The 20,134-nt window shown below is 39.8% G+C and overlaps 1 protein-coding gene across 1 annotated transcript in view; it reads right to left on the minus strand.

Annotated features, from left to right (window-relative positions):
• GRXCR1 (glutaredoxin and cysteine rich domain containing 1) overlaps positions 1 to 20,134 on the minus strand; it is a 116,297-nt gene that overhangs the window by 53,007 nt on the left and 43,156 nt on the right. The window contains exon 2 of the mRNA XM_065878261.1: positions 6,734 to 6,976. Coding sequence (XP_065734333.1) covers positions 6,734 to 6,976 — 243 coding nt within the window. The remainder of the gene's footprint in view (positions 1 to 6,733; positions 6,977 to 20,134) is intronic.

Here is a 20,134-nt window from a genome sequence, read left to right on the forward strand (position 1 = left end):
GCATATGACTCCAACACTTAAAAACCACTTCTCACAAGTATATGGTAAATATTTTCAAGAGGTTTAAGACAGAATACTTTCAAGACTTAACAAAACACTTAACTTTATGTTGATGGTTTATGACAATAGTTATAATTTCATATAACACATTCCCATAAAGAAACACCAAATTTACCAAAGATTCCCTCCCACTAGTCCTCCCACCATCTCTGCAGCCCTCATTAACAGAGTGAATACTACGGAGTTGTCTGGTGCAAGGAAACAATTAGTGTAAAACACACAGCATGAAGGAGCTTATTCTAGTCAACTACTCAAAAAGAGTTTTGTTCAGCATGGCAGACACTAACTTCCTACCCAATATCCATGATCCCTCTTTTATTCTAAGAAAAACCTGGGTTTTTTTCAATATATCATTGTGTCTCTCTGGAAGAGCACAATTCCCAGTCTATTTTGCAACAAAATGTGAACAATAAAATGCAAAGTTGGGTAAGATTTCTGGAAGAACTCTTTACAAGGGCACTCCTTTAGCTAGGATGCCCTTCTCTTTTTTCTTTTCTTTCTCATTCCCATCCTGCCTAGAATGCAGGCATGATGTCAATACTTTCAGCAACTATTAGGACCATAAGGTCCACCAGGAGACCTTCGAGGTAGAAGACATGTGCTAAGTACTATAAAATAGAAAGTGATCCTAGGTGACATCATGGAACTTTATACCCTCCCAGGAGCAACTTCCTGTACATTTTTTATGTGAGAAAAGATAAAACCCTTAATTTTTAAGGCTTCAAGGTTTGTTGTGGTTTGTTTAGGGATTTTTTTTTTTTTTAGAAATAAATCATTGTTGTTCAGAAAAAAATGTAATTCACAAATACTGTACACACCCAGCCTGAAAAATTTCACTTTACTTCGTTATACTGCCTAAAAGTGGACCACTTGATGATTCACTTTGATAAACAGTAATGATTTTTAATGGATAGTCTACATGATAGTGAACATTAGACAACAAAGAACTGTGACCTCTGAGAGGAAGGAAGCAAATGAGGTGAGTTCTACAGTTTCCCAGGCTTACTATCATGATAGCTTTTCCAAGCTATATACAGGAAAGGGGAATTTAAAGCAGAACCTGGTAGATTCCCTGAGTTAAGGAAATAGACCTGAGAGCCTAGGAAACTAAGATAGCTAGAGTTCACAGGACAGAAAGTAAACAGCTTTACAGAGAATTCTGGAGATAGACAGAGGGCCCAGCTTGTGTTCAACAGAGTAATGATCATTACATGCATGTGAGGAAACTACTCAAGGCCAGCAAAAGAACCACCTGAAAGGATGAAAAGGGACAGTGTCTGGGGCACTGTTGGGAATACTGCTTGTTCCCATCAGCCAGACTGGAAAACCTTAAAATTCATGGGGCATTGAGTAAAGTTATCAAAAGATCATGTCCCCATTCTGAGGAATATTTAGCTTTGGACTAAACACTATTCTGGCCCTGCCTAGAAAATCTTAATAAAAAACCCAAAATAGCAAATGATTTCCAAGTAACTTGACTGCATCTCAGCAAAAAGCCCAAGAATATTTATATGAATATAAAAATATCCCAATAAAAAATACTTTTATCCAACCAGATATGTGGAATTCAATCAAAATTACCAGGAAGGCAAAGAAGTGGAAAATAGTACTCAGAATTTCAATTAATTGAAGCCAACCCAGAACTGACACAGATAATGAAAGTGTCACGCAAGGAGATTAAAAGTTATTATATGATCAAAAAGCTAGAAGAAATATTGAACATATTAAGTGAGACATGGAAAATACATTTTTTAAAGAAATCAAATGTCTAAAGATAAAAATTACAATATCTGAGATAAAAAATACAGAGATGGGATTAACAGAAGATTAGATATTATATAAGAAAAGATTAGGGGTCCGGGAGACACAGCAATAGAAACTATCCCAAATGAAATAAAAGTGAGCTATGGAATTATTTCAAACAGCCTGATATGCAGGTAATTAAAGCCTCTGAAAAGAAGAGAAAGAAAGGAAGATATAAATAATATTTTAAAAGTAAAGGCTGAAAGTTTTTTGAATTTGATAAAAAGCTATATACCTACTGAACCAAGAATCTCAATGAACCCTTAGCAAAAGAAACATGAAGAAAAGTATGCCAAGGCATATCATAATTGAAGTTCTCAAATCTGGTGCTAAAGAGAAAATCTTAAAAGTAGTGGGGTTGGGGGTGGCAGAGAAGACATGTCACAAACAGAGAAACAAAGATAAGGGAGGGGTCATATTTTTTATCAGAAGTAATGTGAATGAGAAGATAGAGGAGCAACATCTCTAAAGTACTGAAAGAAAAAAAAACTTTCAACCTAGAATTCTATACCCAGCAAAAATATCTTTTAAAAATAAAAATGAAAGAAAAACTTTTCAGACGTGAAAGAATTCATCCACAGCAGACTCACACTACAATAGTAGTATGTAAGAAGTCCTTTACATAAAAGAAAACTGAGGTCAAATGGATATGATGCTCTACACCAAGGATTAAACAGAACCAGACCTTAAAACTGCAGAGGGTAGAGTACTTCCAAACTCACTTGATGAGGTCATCACTACCCTAATACCAAAACCAGACAAAGACATTAGAAGAACAGAAAACTATATTGACAGAAAGATCAATGTTTGCCAGGGGACTGGGGTTGGAGGAAGGGATTAACTGCTAAATGACATGAGGAATATTTGGGGGCTTATGGAAATGCTCTATATTTTGTGTATTGGTAGATTCATGGGTGTACACATCTGTCAAAACTCATCAAATTGTATAATTTAAACGTGTAGTTTATTATATGTAAATTATACCCCAATACAGCTGGTTAAAACAAAACAAAATAAATGAAAACAGCATATCTGGCAGACACTGTGGTTTGTCTCACTCAGTAACCTATCCAGACTCTTTCTAGAATGTCTTCCTGTGCTATAGAGTGTATAGCAGTGTATAGAGGCTAGAAACCTAAAAAGCATATTTCCCATTTTCCCTCACTGCTTTCATATGTGACTTATTTAGTAACCACAAACAGATATACTCACTCAAAACTTTATTAGGAAGAAAATTTTGTAGAAAGAAGGTTAGAGAACAAGTCATCCATTTTGCTGGTGTGGACCATGGCAAAGACAGCAAGTTACTGGAGCTGACCACCTCCAGATTGTGGCAGAGGCTTCCTTGGTGGCCCATTTCTGGGAAAATTGGAAGTAATTGGAAAATTGGAGAAATTTCGGAAGTAGTCCCTAGAAACATGCCTAGAGTCTGTATTTCTAGTGTGTCTACTATCTATGCTCAATAATAATTCCTTCATTCTTAAATTGAATAAAACAGTACTTTAAATAGATATAGAATTACCAAGCAGTCACAACTCAATATCAGCTAATTTAAGAGACCCCTCTAGATCACCAGCCTTTCCATTCCTCTCTCTGTTACTGAAGTCCACACTTGGATTCATTCTACACGTTTCATAGCTCAGTTCCAACGTGGATTTTGTGAACTCTTACTGTAGAGTTTTATGGTTGGTCCATAATCAAGATACTATTTCTAATTCATTTCCTACAGGTATTTCTAAGATTATTTATGTCCAAACTGTTGGAACGCAATCTTTTTGTGTAAAGCTCTTCTGATGCCAAAACAATAGGGCACTTGCCCCAAGTAAGTTCCAAGCTGAACTTGCTCCTCCCCCCATCTCTCTCCCCCCACCACTGAGCATCCCAGGGCAGTGTAGATTTGTTTTCTAAAGTAATTTCTTTCCCTTGACTATTCCATTGCTTCCATCTTGAGTTTTTAGTTTGGCTGGGGAAGACAGTCATCAGGCAAAAAGAGCATCCTTCTCAATTCTTCCATTCTTGCCCATAGAAGGAGTCCTATTAGCTTCCGTTCAGTGAAAATAACTGAATTCCCTTGGCACCACCCACCCTGGGTCTGATGGCAGTGATGGCAGTAAAATTAGGGAGCTGTGAAATGTCCTCATCCTCTCTCCATCCCATCTCACTGTCTCCCGCACTCTGCCTCCATATGCCTCTGTTTGTGTCTCTGTCTATTTCGTTCTCTGGCTCTGTTTGTCTATTTCTTTCTCTCCATCCTTAAAGACAGTTGTATTTGTGCAGATGATTCACACATCTTGATTTTTCTCATTTATTTAAATTTAAACTAAATCAAATGTTTTCATGTAACTGTTTAAAACATCACAGATGTTAAGGAACAGCAGTTCCTTTTCCTCCCCCAAAATTATGCTTCACCACATGCCAAAACCCAGCAGAGGGCATCCTTCCATTTCAGATGTGCAAACACTGCGGGGAAAAGGCTCTACAATTCTGGCAATGTACTCCATTTGCAACTGTGCACTGGAATCTAAATAAAGGGTTACTGTAGTAGTAGGGAAATTTGTTACATAAGTTGTCCTGGAGTGTTTATCTCCATTTTGAATTATCAATTTAGAAGTAATTCCCCTTTCATAAGAAAAAAAAAAAAAAGGAAAAAGATCTCGTCTCTGGCCTCTCTCCAGATTTGGGGAATTAGCTTCAAATTTCAGAAGCAGCAGGTAGCACCTCTGTGATCCCTCTGCCTCTAGGCATGTGTGTAAATAAAGTGATCACAGAGATAAAGCAATCGAGAAAGAACTCTGCACCCTACCTCCTCTGTTGCACTCTCCCTCTATCCCTGAAACCGAAAGACAAATAGCAAGAGAGGCATTTTGCCTGTTACACTGAAAAGCAGGAAGAAGATGAGCCTGGTCAAGAGCCGAGTAGCAGGTGGGGCCCACCTTGTACCTGTGTAAGTAAGCAGTCGCCCACTAAGATTAATTGTGTAGCTTCACAGAACTTAAAATTCCACAATGAAAAGTATCTTACATTGTCAGGAGAATTTCCCTCAGGTTACAACGCAAATACCCACAACCCTTATCAGTGATTTTCTCCACAGTGTGGATGAGTTTATGAGATTTTCTTTCCTTGTGGAAGAATGTCTCAGGAGAGGAGGAGACAATATAGCATCATTCCTACATCCATTCAGGATACGTTTTTGAGCACTTTATGCCAAACCCTGTTCTAGGTGCTAAGAACCCACCAGGAAACAAACTAGCAAAGATCACTTTCCTTGAGGTGATGTGTCAGAGTGCAAGGGTCTGGGGAATCGGACAGACCTAACTTTGAGTCCTGGTCCTGCCAATTACCCAGCTATGTGTGTGTGTATATATATATATATATATATATATATATATATATATATATATATGTACACACATACATATATATATACACACACACTATATACAGTGTATATATCAGTAAAATCCTCAAAATTAGCCTAAGAAAAGTTCTATTATCATTTTCATTTTACAAATGAGGAAATCAGGCAGAGTGATTTACAAATTTCCCAGAATCAGAAGTAGCAGAGCAGGAATTTGAAACAATGCTGCCCCGACTTCAAAGCTGTCTTGCCTCTTAACCAGTGCGCCACAGAGTTGATTTCTAGGGCCTGAGGACTAGACGAGATGACACATATAAGCTGAGAGTATAGTATAGTACTTTTAAAATTTTATTTATTTATTTATCTGTTCATTCATTCTGTCATTATTATCGCTGCCATTGTTATGGGTTTCTGGGACCTCAGGGTATATGTTGAAGTGTAAGATAAGAGGCTCAATACTTGAATCAAAATACTTCTAGTTCAGAATCTATCCGTGTCCAGCTCTGGCTAAAAGTAAGATTGCATAACATCACAGCTACTGAATCATGGCTTCTCTGCATTAATCTTTCCGTAAGATGACAGGCAGCCTCTAACAGCCATGGCTCTAGACAGGATATCAGGACACAAGCTCCCTGTAACAAACAGGAGCATTTCCTGCTCTGGCTTTTTCTAACCTTCCCTGGAGGCTGAAGGTTAAGGCCAGATTTGAAATGAAACCAAGATGCAAGGGTCCATCTCTGGTTGACAGCCGCTTTCTGTTCTCTGATCAGTGACCTTGCAGTCAGTCCCAACCCCCTCAACTGCTGGTGTCCCTTTGCTCTCTCTCTTTCCAAACTGCACTCTCCAAAGCCCCCTTTCTTGGGCTTCGTACTGATGAAGCTTGTTCATAGATCAGTGGGGGTTCAAGATGCTAACAGTGCTATTCAAAGAGCAAGGAAGCAGTCATGTTTTGTTGCTGCTCTGGGAGTTCTCTGCTCGCCCGTAAGCCTGCATTTGTGTCTCACGTTCTCGCATTACCAAAATCAAGAATCATTTTAAACAGATTAAAATTCTGGCTCCGGGCCCCATTTCTTATTGATTTCATTTCACGACTGTCATCTTAGTTTCATTAAGTAGGAAACTGCGTGTTTGATAATGGGGTATAGGAGAATTCACAAATGGATATCTCATATATCCCATTTTTCTTGCCTGCACTAAAAAAAAAGTTTTTATCCCACATGTCAAGCTTCACAACGCAAAACTCAAGTCAACTAAACATTTAAAAACTGTATTTCTATTCAAAAAGGCAATTTCATGCTGATTGCATCTCACCATGACCCTGCAGGGGTGAACACTGTAGCAACACATCATTTAGGATAGAAATAAGTGCTTCAAACCCTTTGGATTGAACTTTAAAAAAATAGCTAGTATGCTGGTAGCTATGTTGCAAGTTGCCTTGTCATAGCCTTATAGCTTTCTATCAACACTGGTTGGGTTCAATAAAAAAGAAGATTTTCCTTAGCAGATACTCACCCCAAGGTAATGGCCATCGATGAACACGACAGGAAGCGAAGGAGCTTCAGAAACCCGTCGGCATCGTTCATCTAATTCTTTTCCATAGTCACCATTCAGAGCTATGTTTTTCTCTTCAAATTTTACCCGATGGTTTTGGAAGATCTTTCTTACCAGTTCACACCTTTCAAAGGTTGTCCGTACCACACGAAGGCAAGTCGTATAAATCACTACGCGGTCAAATTCTAGGTCAGTTGATGGTTGCTGTAGGGAAATATTATAGTGTAAATATTTTGGCATTTGCTTTCTTACATCTCTTTATTTTAAGACAATTAGCATTTCAGCCAGCGTCTTACACATTAAAGGCCTGCAATGAAAGTTGAATAAGCACCATATTTGTCAATTCTAAGACATGTCTTTATACTTTAGAACATCTGTAATTGCAATAAGGATGACAATCAACATAATTTAAATGACATAATTTAATTGACAGTATTTTTTCTGTTCCCAATGGCATATCAGATAATGGCATATCTTTTTTTTTTTTAACATCTTTATTGGGGTATAACTGCTTTACATTGTTGTGTTAGTTGCTGCTGTGTAACAAAGTGAATCAGCTATACATATACATATATCCCCATAACCCCTCTGTCTTGTGTCTCCCTCCCACCCTCCTTATCCCACCCCTCTAGGTGGTCACAAAGCACCGAACTGATCTCCCTGTGCTATGCAGCTGCTTCCCACTAGCTATTTTACATTTGGTAGTGTATATGTGTCCATGCCACTCTCACTTTGTCCCAGCTTACCCTTCTCCCTCCCTGCGTCCTCAAGTCCGTTCTCTACGTCTGCATCTTTATTCCTGTCCTGCCCCTAGGTTCTTCAGAACCATTTTCTTTTTTTAGAGTCCATATATACGTGTTAGCATATGGTATTTGTTTTTCTCTTTCTGACTTACTTCACTCTGTATGACAGACTCTAGGTCCATCCACCTCACTACAAATAACTCAATTTCATTTCTTTTTATGGCTGAGTAATATTCCATTGTAATTGGCATATCTTAAAATTGATGATGCCTCACATGGCATGCCGTGTGGTGAAATAAGGAATGGTTGAATTATTTTCCTCATGTTTTGTAGACATCATTCAACTACAATAGCTGCCTCTTATACCCAAAGCAAAACATGGAACAGAATAGACAAGGTTAGCATTTAACCATTTGAAAATTCTTCTACTCATCAACTTACCAAATTTTAAAGCTTTTCTGAGCCAAAATTTACTGGGAATAACAAGATCTATATCATAGGATGGTTCTGAGATTTAAGAGGCATGAAATGTGTGCATGAGCTCTGTTGAATGACAGGCTCCCGTGTGCGGTGAGAAGGTTCTGCCGTGAGGAACAGAAGATATAGTGGCTCAGAGAAAGTGCATAGAAACCAGTATCAGGTGGGCAGCAGGTCAAAGCCAGGCATAAAAAGGAAACAAGGAAACAGTACACTGCAATGGAGTGTAAAGAATCGGAGGCTTACACTCTCAAAATGGAGGCAAGCAACTCTCAAAACCAAGGTGAAGACTCCTAAAGAGAGAATCTCTTTTTGTCTATGTTTCCTGCTGCATCAGAATCAGTGACTGCATTCAAACCCTGCCAGCACTGCGAGGGCCTTATCAGCTAGGTCCTGACATCACCAGGGTGACATCACCCTCTTCCTCTTTATTATAGCCTTATTTGAAGGAGACTGAACAGAACCCAACTATATACCATGAGATCAAGGGATACGTGAGTCTCCACAGTGCTACAGTTGTTGAAAGACAACCACACAACTTATAAACTCCTGTGAAATCAAAACTTTGATTTGAAACCACTCAAGATGGCTAAATACTAGAACCAGAAGGTAAGATACTAAGCTTCACCACTTTGTACTCAAAGAAATCAGACCACTCCGCCAGATGGAAACACAGATAGTTCTAGAAAGACATGAAGTGATGGAAATGGCTATGCAGTGGTCTCCACTTCACCGAGAGACCGGACATTTTTTTTTTTTTCCTAATGGTAAAATGTATTAAAGACGTAAGAATCTTTCCTTTCCTCAATAGAGTTTAGAAGCTAAGTTGAAAACCAGAGGCCTGGAGGGGCCAAGCAGGTGTCATAAATGCTGGAGCAGACCAGGAGTAAATGAGATATTAGTGAGAAGCAGGGAGAGTGTCAGTTGAAAGGGAAAAACATAACTCAGCTTCAGGCAAGTTTCAGGAATGTCACTCAGTGTTGTCAGATACGATTATTGTAAATATAAACTTGAAATCTGGATTTTTATAGGAAATTTTCTGCATTCTAAATAGTGGCACCCCATTAAAAAATGTATTGAGACCCCTGGACAAAATATCTGAAGGCTGAATTTGGCCTATATACTGCTAATTTATAACATTGGAAAGGAGAGAGCCCCAGGGAGGTATATCAGATATACCTGGACTCTGTCTCTGGCCATCTCTGTCTTTGGGAAGCTAATGAGCTGTTTAGCCTCAGTTTTCTTGTCTGTAAAATGTGATAATAGTGGTGGTAGCTACCTAATAGGATTGCTGAGAAGATTAAGAAAACAACTAGTGTAGGGCTTAAAACATGGTACTGTGTGCTGAGTTATACACTGCAAATTCCACACTGTGGAATTTTTAAGATTAAAACCACAGGCAAAAATAAATCAATGGAAAACATCAATGTAATTAATGACAAGAAAAGAGGATTATTACTAGGCTTTAGATTAAGAAGCATTGATCTTCAAAAAGAGTAACCAAATGCCCAAGAGCCTCTGGTTCCTCTTCATATTCACAATTATGAACAAGCTGGGAATCAAGGAACTCACTGTAAATGCTGCAGCTTTTGGAAGAGCACCAAACTTCTCTTTTTCCTGATATCTGAGTAATTATGCATTGTTCCTCTGGCTGCAAAGACTGCTATAACTGCATTTGTTTCTACGAAAATGTTCCACTTTTTTCAATAGTACACTTACTTTTGAAATATTTTATAAGAAATACATTTCCCCATGTGAAGAAGTGGGAAAATTTAAGATTGGACCATTCTTTTCTCACACAGGATTCTCTCTGCTCGTACAACATATGCTTGGTACCACTTTTCTGTGTATCTCTAAGCGATAGACATTTAAAAAATAGTAATAACATGAACCCTTATCAAGTGGCCATGTTAGATGCTGTTCAGTGCAAAGGGTAACAAAAAATATCCCTTTGCCTACTGTTGAGGATGAGCTTTGCCTGGAATCAGTGATTCTCCAAGCGTATTGGATATGAGAATAAACTAGGGAGCTTTAAAAATCCCCAAAGCCCAGGCCAAGCACATACCAGTTATATCAGAATCACCAGAGTGATTTTTTTTGAAATCTCCTCTGGCAATCCCAGTGTGCAACCAAGTTCCAGAGCTAGTTGGATACCAGTTGGAAATGCAAAATCATGAGCCTCACCCCAGATCTACTGAATCCGAATCTGCACTTCAACAAGTTCTCTGGGAAACCTGGGTGCACATTACATTTTTGAGGAGCCCCGGTGAAGTCACATATAGGCAGCTTGACTTGTCAGAGAAACTGGGTTTATGTCCCTTTAAAATAACTGCTAGTCATTTATACAGTCATTAGAATAATTTGCCAAACATATGCTAGCCACTATATATATAATGGGGAGCAAAAATTATAATTCCTAACGACTTGGAGCTCATTACTTGGAGTTTAAAGTAATAAAAAAACTAAAATGTTACATAAATCAATATAGAATTACAAATTGTTCAGTGATGCAAAGGAAATGCACCAGTTGTTAGAAGAGGCTATGGCAGAAAGGCCTTTTCTGTTTTAGAGGTCGAAAAAGCGTTTTCTGATATTTGAGCTCTGATTTAAAGGATAAGAAAGAGTTACAGGCATTAACTAGGCAGAGCGCATGGGGAAAAAGTCACAGATAAGTGCAAAGATGTTGAGATGGAGGAAGATGGCATGTTTGAGACTCTGAAAGAAGGTATTTGCTGAAACACAAAGGAGAATTATAATAATACTGAATGATTCTGGACACACATGCAGGATCAGTATCATGTTGTATTTTATAGCCACTCTATGGCCTTTAACCTAAGAGCAATGAGAAATTCCTGAAGGCTTTTAAGAAGGATGGGAGGGGTTTACATATTTTAAAAATAACTGAAGCAGGGCTTCCCTGGTGGCGCAGTGGTTGAGAGTCCGCCTGCTGATGCAGGGGACGCGGGTTCGTGCCCCGGTCCGGGAAGATCCCACATGCCGTGGAGCGGCTGGGCCTGTGAGCCATGGCCGCTGAGCCTGCGCGTCCGGAGCCTGTGCTCCGCAACGGGAGAGGCCACAACAGTGAGAAGCCCGCATACCGCAAAAAGAATAAGTAAATAAAAATAAGTGAAGCAGGGCCAGCGCAGATAGTTGCACAGGATGTGCACTGCACAAACCTAGAGACTGTCATTATTAGCAAAGAATAAAGGAAGGATGCCCCCAGGGTTGTGTGATTCCACAACTTGAGCAATCGTACTCAGTCTCATTCCCAACTCCCTTGGTCTGAAAACTGAGATTGAATCCAGGGTAAATTCAAGGTAGGAAATATAGTTTATCTAGTAGAATAGGCTATTAAGTAAAATTTTCTAAAAATAATCTTACTGAACAATTTTTTGATATGATTTGAAAGTGGATCTTTCTAGAGGTAGAAGTGGGTTAAATGATTCCTCAAGGTTGTTTCCAGTTTCATAATATCAATTTTAAATGATATTGTCTTTGGATAAAGAAATCCTCTTCTACACTTGCCTCATTTTCTTTCCCTCAACAGATTTGTCAGAGCATTTGGCTAGAAATCTAAAAATATCCCCTTAGTGGTTAGCTGTCCCTCTTCTCCCTTCCTGAGAGTTACCATGGGAATAGCGTAATGAAGGATGGAGGCATCCGAGACAGCGCTAAGAAGCCACTGGGATTTGCAGCCCGCTTGTTCTGAGAAAGCCGACCTAGATGTTGACAAAGGCAAGCTGTTTCTTCCTGTCCATTGATTAAAAAAGATGATTCTTTGGGGTGCCCCGAAGCCTCACAACACCTGCAGCAAACGTAGATGTGTTGGTAAGGGACGGAAATTGCTGTGAACAAGACTAAGGAGGGAGGAGATATGGGGATATATGGATATGTATAGCTGATTCACTTTGTTGTAAAGCAGAAACTAACACACCATTGTAAAGCAATTATACTCCAATAAAGATGTTAAAAAAAAAAAAGACTAAGGGGTTACTTTGTAGCCAACGTATGTCCTCAGCTTGCACCTGGTCCGGCAATAGCCACTGTCAAACAGTAAGTTCTGTAGTCACCTAGGCATCCAGGGACACTTCTGGTGGCCTCACATCCACTGGAACTGTCACTGATTCAGGCCAAGGATTAGTCCCTACGGCTCCCCGACAGAGGATCAGCTCTGCGCAGACCCAGCTCCCCGGGCTGGAGCAGATCCAGATCCAGTGGGCTATTTCCACTTGACCCCTTTGACTGTACAGCCTGGTGCCGGTTTGACAAGGCCTCCTGAAATCTGGGCCTCCAGGCAATTCCAGGAACTCAGGTCTTAAACAAAACTTAAAAATATAATAAAAAGTGACATTTTAAAATGGCGATGGCAGACATAATGCTGATAACTTTACATTCACTTAATCCTCCCAATAACTTACATGCTGTAACGGTCTTTATTTATAGATCTAGAAACCTAGGCTCAGACGGGATAAGTGTCCTAGACAAGGTGACAGAGTTAAAGTTACAGCAAAGTTAGAAAATTGGAGCCCAGATACACACCCTTCAAAGTCTGTGGGTTTCTACTGAGTCAAGCAGAACCCTTGAACCACACTGTTGTTTTGCTACCGCTGCCCCAGGATCAGGTTGTTGCCAAAACAGACTGACGTAGACCTAATTCAGTGCCCATGAGATAATACTGGCGATTTAAAGAGGTTTGCCTCTTTACTAAATTATGCGCCCACATTTAACAGTAAGTAACATCACAGGAGGGACACTGTAAATGTTTTTCTGTCTAAAAGGATACCTTTGAAATGGACGAAGTATAGAGAGCTCTTCTCTGCTGTCTGAAGGCAAAGAGGTGAAGGGATTAGCTCAGAGCCATGCAGCATATCAGAAGGCAAACCGGGACTAGACCTATTTCTTGATTATCAGGCATTGGGCCAACCCATTGGCTCCAGGGACCACCATTTTAAATAGAAGACACATGCCTTTGGAAGCAGCGCCGTGGGGCTTTGTAAAGGACCGGAATTTTTTCTCTCTCTCTCCCTCTCCATGCTACTCTGTAAACTTCTGTAGCCGTATGCATATTCTGGGATGCTTCTTAATATTAAATTTAAATAAATAAATAACCCCCCGCCCACCCTTGCTTTCAAATCGCCTTTTGAATTCTCATTCTTGCGCTTAACTACTGTGATGTGAAAACCCACTTTATCCACACCAGGCTCCTCTCTTAGCTTATTTCCTGGATCTAATTCCATTCTGACCACACTCCCTATTCAGTTCTGAGGGTACATGGTGATTTTCTAGGCCAGCGGTCCCCAAGCTTTTTGGCACCAAGGACCGGTTTCGCGCAAGACAATTTTTCCACGGACGGGGGGCGGGGGCATGATGGTTCAGGCGGTGATGCGAGCGATGGGGAGCGGCGGATGCAGCTTCGCTCGCTGGGCTGCCGCTCACCTCCGGCTGTGCGGCCTGGTTCCTAACAGGCCACGGACCGGTACCGGTCGGTGGTCCGGAGGTTGGGGACCCCTGTTCTATGCCGTATTCCCTCCCACACATTGACCACAAAACACCATGGGGAACTTCTCCATGTCCCGCTGTAAGACACAGGTTATAAAAAGAATTACAATAACTACTATTTGTTGCATGACTCCTGCCTATACATACGTAGTTCCGGGGCTGCAAAGGGGAACTTTATGTGTGCAATGTTCACTTATCATAAGAGATAAGGATTATTATCCAAGTTTTATAGATGAGGAAACTAAAGCTTGAAGATAAACTTAAGGTGTCTAAATACCTCAGAGGAAAAAGGAGCAGGACCAGAATTTTAACCTGGGTCTGCCTCCTATGTCCTTGCTCGTGCCTTAGGAAGATACTACATAACCCTCTTAAATACAACAAACCGATGGGTCATATACCATTCCAGACCTGAGTAGTGAATTGTATACCACAGAGGGACTGTCAAAAGGACTGTCCTAGAAATTCCCATTGCTCATCCTTCCACTTTATTCTAATATCTCTGGTTACACGTCACCCCTCAGACAGACCTTCCCTCATCACCCCATGTAAAACAGACCCTCTATCCTCCAACCCAGTTCTTTTCTTTAGGATACCTAGTACTGCTGGACATTATTGTGTATGTTGATTGGTTTACTATCTCCAAAAATAAAATATAACCTAAATAAAGCAGGAAGTCGTTTTGTACACAAGAACCTAGAATATTACCTGATACATAGTAGATGCTCAGGAAATACCTCCTGACCTCTTCTCCATACATTTAATTAAAACTTGGTTTGAATCTGCCTCTTAGTAACAGAGTAATCTTGGACCAGTTACTTAACCTCTTTAAGTTGCAATTTTCTAATTTGTAAAATAGACATCAATGCCTATTTCATGGGAATTTGTGAAGATTAAATAATTTAATGAATAGAAAAACCCTTAACATGAAGCCTGATGCATAATAAACACTCAACAAATGCCATTTCTTTATTATTAATATCATTAGTACAAAATGTTTTGGACACACACCAGCAGCACTATCACCACTATGATTATAACCAACAAGTCCAAATTCACACCTCAGAAGTCTGAATGTGGCAAAGTTTAACTTCAGAATTACACGATGATGAAAAAATAAATCTCTTTAATGACTTAGCTTACCACTTACATTTGTTTGGATGTGCCATCAATTCTGAGAGTGAAAACAATAGAGGAGACCGTGCATATAAGATGTAATAAAAATCCCTCTTTGTCTAAGTTCAGCTGCCCTCTGGGTGGCATGAAAGAAACACGTGAGTAACAATCTCTGCATGCAAAGATTTCTGTAGAGAGTATTCTGTTTTCATAATGCTCCAAGATTATGGATTTCATTTTATATCATTCATTATATTTCATTTCCTTTCATGCTTCAGAAATTATCTATTTGTCCAAATCAATTACTGAGTTGGCCTAGACATTAATTGAAAAGTCAATGAACCTAATGAATCCTCTAGACCAAAGAAATACATTTTTCCAGAAAGTTAAACTGAAACAATACTGACTTTACAGCACATCAGACTTAATTGGAAACGAAGGTGTTCCCCACCTCATGAAGACCTTAGAAAGGGGTCGCAGTTCTCTCAATTCTGCATTATTCAAGCACAGGGAGGTTTCACTTGAACATCGAAATTTTTGTCTTCTCTTTAAAAAGCAGAAAACTTGACAACACTAGCTTTATTGCATTCCTCTGCAAAAGTAATACCGGGAGCTTGACAGCAACAACTCCCTTTAGATGACACATGTCTCCTGTTGCCACATTTAATATCATTCCTTTATATCTAGAAAACATCTCTCATTAACATTGTCTGCATTGCCCCTTTAGATCTGAGTTAGTGATGTCATATCTAGTCCATACGCACACTTTATATGGGAAGAAATTGAGACTCACAGTTTCAGTATTTGAATCAAACTTTTTTAGGAAGCAACATGTTGCAGTGGAAAGAAGATCCATCTGGAGCCATGACTTTGGCACTTAGGAGTTGCATAAATTTGGAAAAATCAGTTTACTTTTCTGGGACTACTTTTTCTCTCTCTCTTATGAGTGTAGCTATAATCTAGCCCATAAGGGAGTTGTAGGATCACAGGTAAAATGCACCTGAAGACATTGTAAATTATAAAACTTTACAAACACACCAGCCATCATTATCCCCCAAAGTCACACAGCTGGGAGAAGAGGAACTAGGATCTCATGGAAACCACCTTCCTCCCAAACAAAAGCATCTCTCTTCCAATATGAATAATTTGGTTTCTATAGAAATTGTCACAAACACGATTTATTGTAAAGCACGAAGCAATTCTACTCATCTCTGCAGATAACACTAATATTGAGGTGAACAACAAAATCATCATTTCAGGACCATCCAATCCCAAAGTGATGTGCTTGCCGCAGCGAAAAACCAGGCAGCAAATGAATCAGAAACGTCCTACAAATGGAGGCACTGAAAAAACATATTTTCCCTCTCATCCTATGAAAGGTTCAAGTTGCAAAACCAGAAGAAACTGGACTAAAATGTTGAACAACAGCATCAGAATAATAAGCGCTTAGTTCTGCCTTGATCATTTTCATAACACCTTTCATCTTTTTACTTTATACAAACCCTTGTGCTTTCTTAAAGGGAAAGGTGCCCTTTATCTTCCACTCTCCCAAATATATACATATGATGAATAAAAATCAAACAATAAAAGATTAAAATCTTTCCGGATTTTCTACATCAAAGAAAATGCCTGAATAATTGGCTAAATGTAGTCAATCCCTTTTAGTGGGTTAGGAAGTGATAAGAGTCTACTTTGGATTTTGAAATACCTGCATCTCGTCTCAGCTTGATGCTTTCACAAATTCCGGTGTTACGAAGAGAAGTGATCTCAGTCTCTGTGGAACTCCCAGAGTAGACTGAGAGTCTATTTCAAAGGCAGAGGACACTCAGAGGTTGAGAAAAGTGGACCCAGCCTCAGGCAAATCCCTCATTCCTGCCTCCTCCTCAGGTTTCCAGGTTTAAGCCTTGATGTCCCTCTGACTCTTCTGAATGTCAGTCTCAACCTCCGCTAAATATGCTCCACTCCAGATTCTAAACACTGTATTTAGGGGAAGAAACTGCTGGACAGCACTGGTGGGTAGCTTGGAAGTTGGCACATGAAGCTGATACATGTATTTTATGAGCATCAAGTCCTTTAATTCTGAAGGAAATAGGTACTATCATTATCTTAGCTCTTCAGATGAGGAAACAGAGAAGTAGGTGACAAGCCTATAGAGAGACAGAGAGATACATAGATAGATAGACAGACAAATAGAGATAGATTAATTTTAACGTCATGGATCACAGGTTTAGGAGCTAAAGGACTTCAGGTTACACAATCTTAAAACAGACAAGAAACTTGGAGATCATCTAGCCCAACTTGAACAAATGTATGACAGTGTCAAGAGTACACTCAAACCTCTGGTAATTGGACTACTGCGCTTATTGACTTCCTATAAACACACAATGAGGGTAAGGCAGGCATGAAACACATTGTTCTTTCAAGACCTCGATACAGTCACTTGTGAGCAGCGCTCTTCTCCAAGTTGCTGCTGAAGAAATGGAAAGAGTATAAAAAGTGTGTCTAGTGTGTCTCATCTCTCTTTTCTACTCCTTCCTACCACTTACCTTGCAATATGCCTTGCCTCCAAATGTCAAACAAGCCTAAGAAATTGCTCTGAAAACCAGACACGAAGCATGATCAAATGAGGGAGGTACTTTGTGTTACATGAAAAGGAAAACAGAAATGAAAATCTTGAAATTTCTGCATAAAGCCAGAGGTTGAATTTGTCTGTGTGCTCCACAAAGGAATCTAGCTAAGTCTTTCAGTTCCACTTCAAAGCGCACAAATGAATACCGGTAAGATTTCAAAAGCAAGAAAACGCTGCCTTCCCATCTCTCCTCAGATTTCCCCAGATTAGGTTGCTTTAATAAAAGGAACTAAATTGTGAGGCACATGAAACCTACAGAAGCAGATGTGAAGAATAATACTCAAAACCTTAAAAAACGTATTTTTTCAAGTACATACTGTACTCTTTGGGATGATCAATGTAAATTTGTAAAGGAAGTTTAACACTTCATATTGATTGCATATTCAAATACGAAATAAATGCAGGTGTTTTGTTTTGTTTTGCGGTACGCGGGCCTCTCACTGTTGTGGCCTCTCCCGTTGCGGAGCACAGGCTCCGGACGCGCAGGCTCAGCGGCCATGGCTCACGGGCCCAGCCGCTCGGCAGCATGTGGGATCTTCCCGGACCGGGGCACGAACCCGTGTCCCCTGCATCGGCAGGCGGACTCTCAACCACTGCGCCACCAGGGAAGCCCAACGCAGGTGTTTTTAAACAAGATTGATCACAGTATTATCAGAAGGAAGAAAACAAAAATATTTCTGGAAATGTTCTTCACCCGACACTTTGACACCAGAACTCTTTACTGGAGCCGATTACTAGATTTTGGAGATTCAGTCATTAGGAAAGAGATCTGCTTAAATTACTGAAGGAAATAATAAGTCTCATTAGGTGGAAGATTTTATTATCAACAATTTTATTCATAATTCAATCAACACTGGAAGCAGAAAAAATATTCATTGATGATTTCCATGCTACAGGCTTTATAGCAGATGAATGCATTTATTATCACTATAATTCTCACAATGTGCAATGCAATAGATATTATTATTCCATTTTCACTGACAAAGTAAATGAGTCACAGGGAGATTGCAAACTTGTTCAAAGCTCAAAATCACAAAAATCTTTTCCCACTGACACATATAACATCCTTCTCTCCTAGACTTCCTCTTAGATGTCTGGTTATTCCTTCTCCATGTTCAGCTAGGGTCTCTCTTTTCCTAAGAATTCTGGTTCTCATGGGCTCTAAGCTTGGTCTACCTCCTTCTCTCTGGATGAACTCATCCAAAATTTCAATAGTTAACTGAAGGCTGTGAACTCCCAAGGGTATATCCTCAGCTCAGATTGCACTCCAGCATTCCAGATTGAAGGTCCAGTTATCAATGTAACATCTCCACCCGGAGAAACACACCCTCTCTACCTTGCATTGAGGATGCCTGAAGCTAGCTTCATCATTGCCACTAAACCTATTCAACCAGCTGCTGAAAATCTGGGGAGGTCCTGATTTCTCCAGCGCTTTCCCTCACCACCCTCCGTGTTCTATAAATCAAGTATCAATTCTTTCTTTTTATGTTTCAAGCCTGTCTCCTTCCCTCTGTCCCCACTCCTCCAGTTTTAACTCAGGACCCCACTATTCTCGTCTGGATTACAACAGCCTCTTAACTTGTCTCCATGCCTCTAAAGTAGGCCCTTTCTATCCATGCTCCAGAATGCATAGAAGAATCTGATCATGTCATTTCTTGACATAAAATAATAATAAACGACTGCTTCCCATAGCTTTCAGGATAAGGTCAAAATACTCACCTATAAAGCCCTCTGTGATGTGGCTCTTATCTTCCCCCTAGCATTCTTTCCCACGGCACACCTTGCCCTGTACTGATTATCTGACTAATATTTATAAGTTTCAACTATGTGCCAAATTCTCCAACACACCAAAACACGCCATGTTCTTTAGTACCCCTGACGTTCGTTCTCTTATGTAGTCCTCGTGCCTGGAACACTTTCCTCCATTGTTTCCCCTTCCTTCTCAACCAACACAAGTCAGGTCAAGCCGCATCTCTCTAGGGAGCCTCTCCCACTCCTCCCTCCAACGGGCTGGTTGCTGCCCAACTTCTGCATCCCATCATGCACTCTGCACCACCCCTTCCTCCTTTACCACGAGACTATGAACTTGCTGGGATCAGTGTTTGTGTTATTTTACATCCTTTAAACTTAATAGAGTGTCTATTAAGAGGCACTAAGCACATGTTTGTTGAATGAAGAACAAACCAAAATTTGAACTTAAGGCCGTCGGATGCTTTTCATCTAAAATAGGCAAATCAATAAAACCTCACTAGAATATCATCAAACTGATGGCAACTTAGGGGAACACTTACAGTGTATATTTTTTCTATCTCATTAACAAATTTTTGACGTAATAATGACTAATTTGTTCTTAGCAAAATGCCCAAAGCGAAAATGCAGGTTGTTGCTGTTGCTTGGCCATTCAGTAGGTGTAGATAAGTCTGGCTAGAATGATTTAATAATGGTTGTCTCTGATTAAATTGAAACTACGTTGCCAGGCCAAGAGCTGCAAGCTGAGAGTTGCACAGCAGCCAACAGGATGCATTCAGAGAAATCACCAAAGGCCTCTTTCACTTGTTCTCATTTTATGTTTTTAACGACATATGGAAGAGAAAAAGACTAGCACTTACAATTAAAATGAAGTAATGTAGTTTTATTCAAGTTAATGATGATTCTGTGAAGTGGTACTCCAAAATATATATTTGTGAAGCAAGAGGTAGGATAAAAACCGATAACTATCTTTAAAATAAAATAGAGAGCATCATTTTTCTCCAGTAAGATGTGGTTAAACGCCTGTGCAGATGTTAGCCGTGCCTGAGGAAAGCCTAGCCTGTTGGTCTTTCATCAACATCCACGTCTACCTGGTAGCACTTACTGAAATGGTAATCTAAGAAACAACCACCCTTTGAAGAGACCAATTTA

Source organism: Phocoena phocoena, chromosome 5 (genome assembly GCF_963924675.1).
Source record: "Phocoena phocoena chromosome 5, mPhoPho1.1, whole genome shotgun sequence".
Classification (NCBI taxonomy): domain Eukaryota; kingdom Metazoa; phylum Chordata; class Mammalia; order Artiodactyla; family Phocoenidae; genus Phocoena; species Phocoena phocoena.